Here is a 6,029-nt window from a genome sequence, read left to right as displayed (position 1 = left end):
CCCCTGGGTTAGAGCCGCCCGCCCCCGATGGCGGAATGGGCGGCTCGGTCGCTTCCACAGCCGCTGTGGGGGTCTCGGGGCTCCTCGCGTCCGAGCCTGTGGTGTCTGGTGCGGTTACGGTGCGTCTGTCTCGCTGCAGGTCGGTCCTCGCCGCTTCCCCTGCAGCATCTCTTGGATAACTACCGGTGCAGCCAAGAAGATGATCACCTGTCTTACGGGGAACTGGGAATGCCGGTCCCTCCTTTCGGCTGCGCCTTTTCTGCAGGTAAAGTCACCTTCGGGGAGGCCCTTTTAGAGGCCAGGGTGTGGGCATCGCTGTCAGCTTGTTTGTTTAAATATGTTCCGTATGTCAGTGGTGAGGCGCTGCAAGAGGCTGCCCAGGGACCTTGGGGATGTCCCCTCCCTGGAAGTGTTGGACGGGCTTTGAGCAACCAGGTCTAGTGGAAGGTGTCCCAGCTCATGGAAGGGGGGGTGGAAGTAACTGATCTTTAAGGTTCCCTCCACCCCAGATTGCCCAGAGAAGCTGTGGATGCCTCTTCCTTGGGGGATCACACAAGTGTCCATGGCCAGGTTGTGCGGGCTTTGAGCAACCAGGTCTAGTGGAAGGTGTCCCAGCTCATGGAAGGGGGGGTGGAAGTAACTGATCTTTAAGGTTCCCTCCAACCCAAACCATTCTGTGATTCTGTGATTTGGTTTCAGAGTTTCTTGTTTTAAAGTGAGCTGGGAATAATGTGCTTGCGCCTGGATGTGCTATAAATTGGCTCATGGTGCTCCTAGATCTGGTGGAAAGCATCCCCTTAAAGAAGCAACTACAAAGCATTTATTTTAATGTCTCTTTGTTTCAGCTTTGTGTGTTTCAAGGTATGTCCTCTTGGTGACAGCGCTAGGCTACCTAGTTGGAAAATTGGGCTTATTCAAAATCCATAAAAGATGGAATGGGATGAAGAGAAATCCAAGAGCTGGATGGAGGTCACTACGCTGTTATGTGTAGCATTTCCCCGTGATAAATACATGATGAGTGAATTAAGCATGGAAGCTCCTGGATCTTTAGGGCAAAACTCTTTTATTTGTAGTACAGTGGTTGTGGTGTGAGCTTACAGGTTTCTCGGAGGCAGCTTCCTGCTTTTCCAACTCAGATCCACAGAAAGCACGGGAAGTTGTAGATGACAGAAAGTATAGATCCAGAAAGCTATAACTAGGGAACAGTTACAGCTGTTACAGGTGAAGGAGGCTGTTATCTCCAAGGTCGCTCCTGGAGCCATTTGTTTGCCCATGCCCTGAATGGAACATCTAGAAAAAATGCTTGACAATGTTTCTGCATTTTGAACATATAAAATGTATGTAAATACTGTTTATTTCACAGCTCTTTATTTGCTGTGAACCTTATTTAAAGTGTGTTTGGCCCTTCACAAAGAGCAGGGGCGTGATTATGAGGCAACTGCACGATACACAGATACATTTCAATTTCTTTACAGCCCCGAATTTGGAGCACGTACTGGCTGTTGCAAATGAAGAAGGATTTGTTAGACTGTACGATACTGAAGCTCAAACTCCCAGCAAACTCATCTTCAAGGGTAAATGTTAGACAGTGTGTGATCTTCATTTGATGTGACAAGTACATGGTTTACTGGAATCAGAAAGCTTTTTGCAAGTCGTTTAAACACAGTGTGGGCAGTACTTAAATACTTGGCTGAGACTTCTATACAAAGCAGCAGAGTGAGTGTGCTCTTACAACAGCAATGGGAGGTGAATCTTCCCGCCTTGTTTTTCATGCCCAAGGCAAGCTGTTGACAAGTTTTCTGATTTCAGTGTCTGACATTCTTTAGTCTTCTGCAAAATATCTTGCTGCAACGCACTGAACTAATCTTGTCTTTTGTTTTCTTGTTAGAATGGCAGGCTCACTCAAATGCTGTGTTTGACCTTGCCTGGGTACCAGGGGAACACAAGATTGTAAGCAGTCTTTTGCCATCTAGCTTTATTTTTAATGCTTTGGCAATGGTGTGCAGAAAATGACTACAGTTTTTATTGTTCCTCTGAAGGTCACTGCTTCAGGAGATCAGACAGCCAAGGTGTGGGATGTAAGAGCCGGCGAGCTTCTTGGCATATGCAAAGGTCACCAGTGTAGCCTCAAGTCAGTTGCTTTTTCTAGATTTGAGAAAGGTAAATGTTGAGATTCCTTATTGTCTGTTTTAACTTCTTCTTTCCTCCCTGGTACTTTTGGGACTAAAAAAAGGGTTTTGGAACCTGACAGTTCAAAACGGCACAGGGTGACTGAGCAGCGACTCAGCCAGTGAGGCGAAGCTGACATCTTCATGGTGACCTGGTGCTAACATCTGCACATTTCTAATCTTGGACAAGTTTAAGATATGATAACTGCTTCCATACAGAAGTGTGTAAATACTCTCATCACAAGCAGGTTTCTCTGGAGCAGTTGTAAAAAAAGAATAGGAAGAGTAAGGAAACTAGTCAAAAAGCTGGCAGAACAATGGCCTGATTTTTGTATTTCTAGGACTGGCATCCCACGGGTTGGGGTTGGGTTGGGGGAGAAAAGCCACAGGCACATAGATGGCATTGTGCTGTATTCAGTTAATTAACACTTTTGGAAGCTAACAGCCCTCTTTTTCTCTCTCTCAGCTGTCTTCTGTACTGGAGGCAGAGATGGAAACATCATGGTTTGGGATACTAGATGCAACAAGAAAGGTGACTGAACTTTCAGCTAAGTGTCCAAAAAGCTCGGTATCTCGTGTGAAAATAGTACTCAGACATACCTGTTGGGCTACTGCATTGGGTTACAATGCAGGCAACGGTTCTGGAAGAAGAGGAGGATTCTCAGATACCAATGTGCTGCTTTAGTACAGTAGGAGGATGGAATAGCTTTTTCTTCTGTGTATAATACATTTTCCCACTTTGTAACAGGCTCAGATTTGCAGCATGATATTCATGCTGGCCTGATAATCCCTGGGTATGGGTGAGGAGATAAGGGGGTACGACTGAACTGAATATATAGTAGGAACACCATCATGCAGGGTGGGCTCATTCTGCTCCTCTCTTTCTGTTTCCTAGAGCTTTCCCTTTCCTGGTCAGGTCATGCCCTTATGCCTCTCCCCAGTCCCTTGCTCTGTCCCAGCTGTATCCTGGCCTGTGCTGCCAGAACATCTGATGCTTCCGTCTGTGTCATGACAGTCATCACATCCCTTCTAGGACATCACATCAGTTCCAGGGTCCCTGGCTCTTCAAACTGGCAAGTGGGGGAAGAGGGAGGGTTCACATGACTGAAGCAGAAAGTATAGGAAAAAAGTAGAAAAGTCACTTTACTCCAATAAAGCGGCAAGATTCATAAAGTGAGAAGTAGGAGACAGAAGGCTAGATAGAAAATTGTAAAATAGAGTGGGGAAGCACTGGAAACCCTTTTGTGAGTGCAGTTCTGCTCAGGATGAGATGGGTTGAATGCTGAAGAGCAGATCCAGGGCTAACGATTTCCAAAAGCAGCCTGCCTGGACCAGTATTAGTTTCAACGTCCGCACTACATTCACCTCTGTAACTTTTTGCAATATATTCTTCTGGTTTCTACTGTGTTCTTCTCACCGGTTTCGTATGTAACTAACAGTTTTTGTTTTCAGAATACATTAGTGATTTTAAAGGTTAGTCCAAGCTAAATACCCGGTTTATTAAATTGCGTAGGTACTATTAATTGAGCTATGTTTGGTTTCTTTCAGATGGGTTTTATAGGCAGGTGAATCAAATCAGTGGCGCACACAATGTGGTTGACAAGCAGACTCCTTCCAAACCGAAGAAGAAGAGGCAGAACCTAAGAGGACTCGCTCCCTTGGTGGTAGGTATCTGAGGAACAGACGGAACGAAGGCCTCTCTTCTGAGGACAACGTTACTGACAGATGTCTCCTTAAGTAATTATCGTGAGAAATATTTGGTTCGAATGCGGTGAACACTTTCATTTATCTTTGCGGGGGTAGATTTCTGCGTCATGGTCACTTGCTATCGCTAGTTTTGGACATTGTTTTGCTGTCTAACAACCCATGTGCCATCAAAACCATCTTTGAGCAAATGCCTTGTGAAAATACAACTATTTTTCTTTTCCAGAGAGAAAAGCAGTGGCCAGCATTCCTTTTTTGAGGAGGGAGATAGGGAGAGTTGTAATTTTTTTTCCCTTTCTGTTATTTTTTTCCCCTTAATTGTTCCACACAAGTTCCTGCCTTACTGGAGTAAGACCTGGTTTTATTTAATCTATTAAAGCTTGTGATGAAGGCAGCTGTCTTATCTCTGACCTGAAAGGTATAATCTCAAACTGCTGCCCACACACTTGCTGCTCAGTGGCAATTTCACTGGTGGGAGTGTTGGAAGGACTGTTGTGTCCTAAATGGCATCTGGTATTTCCAGGGTCTCCTGCCTGGGTAGGAAGAGGTTTTCTTGATAATCCCTTGGCCGTGAACTAAGCAGCAAGATCTTGCTGACCTTGAGAGAAACTAAAGTTGGGTCATTGGTGTTTTGGTTTTTTTTATTTTTAAGGACTTCCAGCAGAGTGTAACCGTGGTGCTGCTTCAAGATGAGCATACTCTTATCTCTGCAGGAGCTGTTGATGGGTAAGGAGGGAGGACGCTTGCTTTTCTGTCTGTTCTCTGTGTTCTTCTCAGTGGCATGAAAAGAATGGGAGATTTTTCTTCTAAGATCACCCAGTGGCCCCCAAGGCTCGAGTTACTATTAGGTGGAATCAGCAGAGCTATGCTGCCAGCTTGCACTGGCAAAGCTGAATGATGCTTTTCTTCCTTACTGGAGATTGCAGCACTGGGACAAATTGTGCATATGTGCTCCTTTTAGTGTCTTAGCTATGGGGCAGAAGAGAGCAGTTCTTATCTCTCTCTGTTCTCATGCGTCCGCACATAAACAGGCTGTTGTTGGACAGTGAGCTGTTTTGGGATGCGAGTGGGTGGTTGGTGCCCGGATACGTGTAGGCATGCTTGAGAAAACGTTGCCTTGAGTTACAAAAGATGCGTTCTTTTAGGTGCCAGATCCATTGCAGCATCTTGGAGCTCAAGCACACTGTCTCGCTGATTAAGGTGGAGATTAGCCTCTCAGGACTCGACTCTTTAGCAGGCGCCATGTACTCAGAGCCTTTCTGAGGCAGATAAGATTGACTCCTGCCTATGGCTTGTGAGAGAGGCTTGCTCCTGGAAAGGAAGAAAAAACTTGTAGGAAGTAGAGTATGTCTCTGCTCTACTTCTGCTCCTTTGTGCTCCTTAGCACTGGGCACCCCTCAGCAATGGGCTGCCTGTCTTCCTGTGCCCTTAGAAGACCCTATCAGCATTGCAAAAAGAAACTTGTGCTTTTCTATTTCAGCGTCATCAAAGTCTGGGACTTGCGCAAGAACTACGCTGCTTATCGTCAGGATCCGGTGCCTTCCAGGTCTTTTTGCTACCCTGGGACCAGTACTCGCAAACTTGGTGAGTTATTGGAGGATGTATTTGTTAAAGTGCAAGGTGAATTTAAGAAGTACTGACGGTGCCATCTCGTATCTTTTTAGCCCGCTATTGATCAGACCAACAAGCTCAGCAGGGTACTTTGATTGCCAATACCAAATCTTCAAGTTGAAGAGAGAAGGCACCCCACTTTTGTATCATTGCACCAATGATAAAAACGTGGACAATTTTCAGAAAGGGAGATGAGGGAATAATAGAGGTCTTGAGGTAGAATTTGGCTGGTTGTTTGATGCATGAGTGAAATCAGACTGAACTCTTCCTTTGCTTTGTGTCTTGCAAAGGCAACAGACCAGAGTGAGTTTTCACTTTATAACCTTCCAGAGTCGATCAATACTTGAAGATATTTGGTTTCAAAAACAATAGTGCTCTTGTTCATGTTGCTCTATGCTTCTTTTATCTTAACGCCTTACAATGTTCTGATGCCACACAGTAATTCCTGATGGCCTGTTTAAGGAACTATCTTGATGTAGTAACAGTCAGTGTCAGTCCCAAGAACAGGAGGGAAATCCTTCATTAGCTGATGGTGAAATGATTCAC

At 45.3% G+C, this 6,029-nt stretch overlaps 1 protein-coding gene across 1 annotated transcript in view; it reads left to right on the top strand.

Annotated features, from left to right (window-relative positions):
* Positions 1 to 138: 138 nt before the first annotated feature.
* The window catches only part of DTL (denticleless E3 ubiquitin protein ligase homolog (Drosophila)), a 19,647-nt gene continuing 13,756 nt past the window's right edge, over positions 139 to 6,029 (top strand). The window contains exons 1-8 of the mRNA XM_010133806.1: positions 139 to 265; positions 1,476 to 1,574; positions 1,889 to 1,950; positions 2,040 to 2,160; positions 2,635 to 2,700; positions 3,717 to 3,832; positions 4,525 to 4,598; positions 5,353 to 5,456. Coding sequence (XP_010132108.1) covers positions 229 to 265; positions 1,476 to 1,574; positions 1,889 to 1,950; positions 2,040 to 2,160; positions 2,635 to 2,700; positions 3,717 to 3,832; positions 4,525 to 4,598; positions 5,353 to 5,456 — 679 coding nt within the window. The 5' untranslated portion in view covers positions 139 to 228. The remainder of the gene's footprint in view (positions 266 to 1,475; positions 1,575 to 1,888; positions 1,951 to 2,039; positions 2,161 to 2,634; positions 2,701 to 3,716; positions 3,833 to 4,524; positions 4,599 to 5,352; positions 5,457 to 6,029) is intronic.

The sequence above is a fragment of the Buceros rhinoceros genome, unplaced genomic scaffold (assembly GCF_000710305.1).
Source record: "Buceros rhinoceros silvestris isolate BGI_N320 unplaced genomic scaffold, ASM71030v1 scaffold19693, whole genome shotgun sequence".
Taxonomy (NCBI): domain Eukaryota; kingdom Metazoa; phylum Chordata; class Aves; order Bucerotiformes; family Bucerotidae; genus Buceros; species Buceros rhinoceros.
This window is presented reverse-complemented; position numbering and strand designations above follow the sequence as displayed.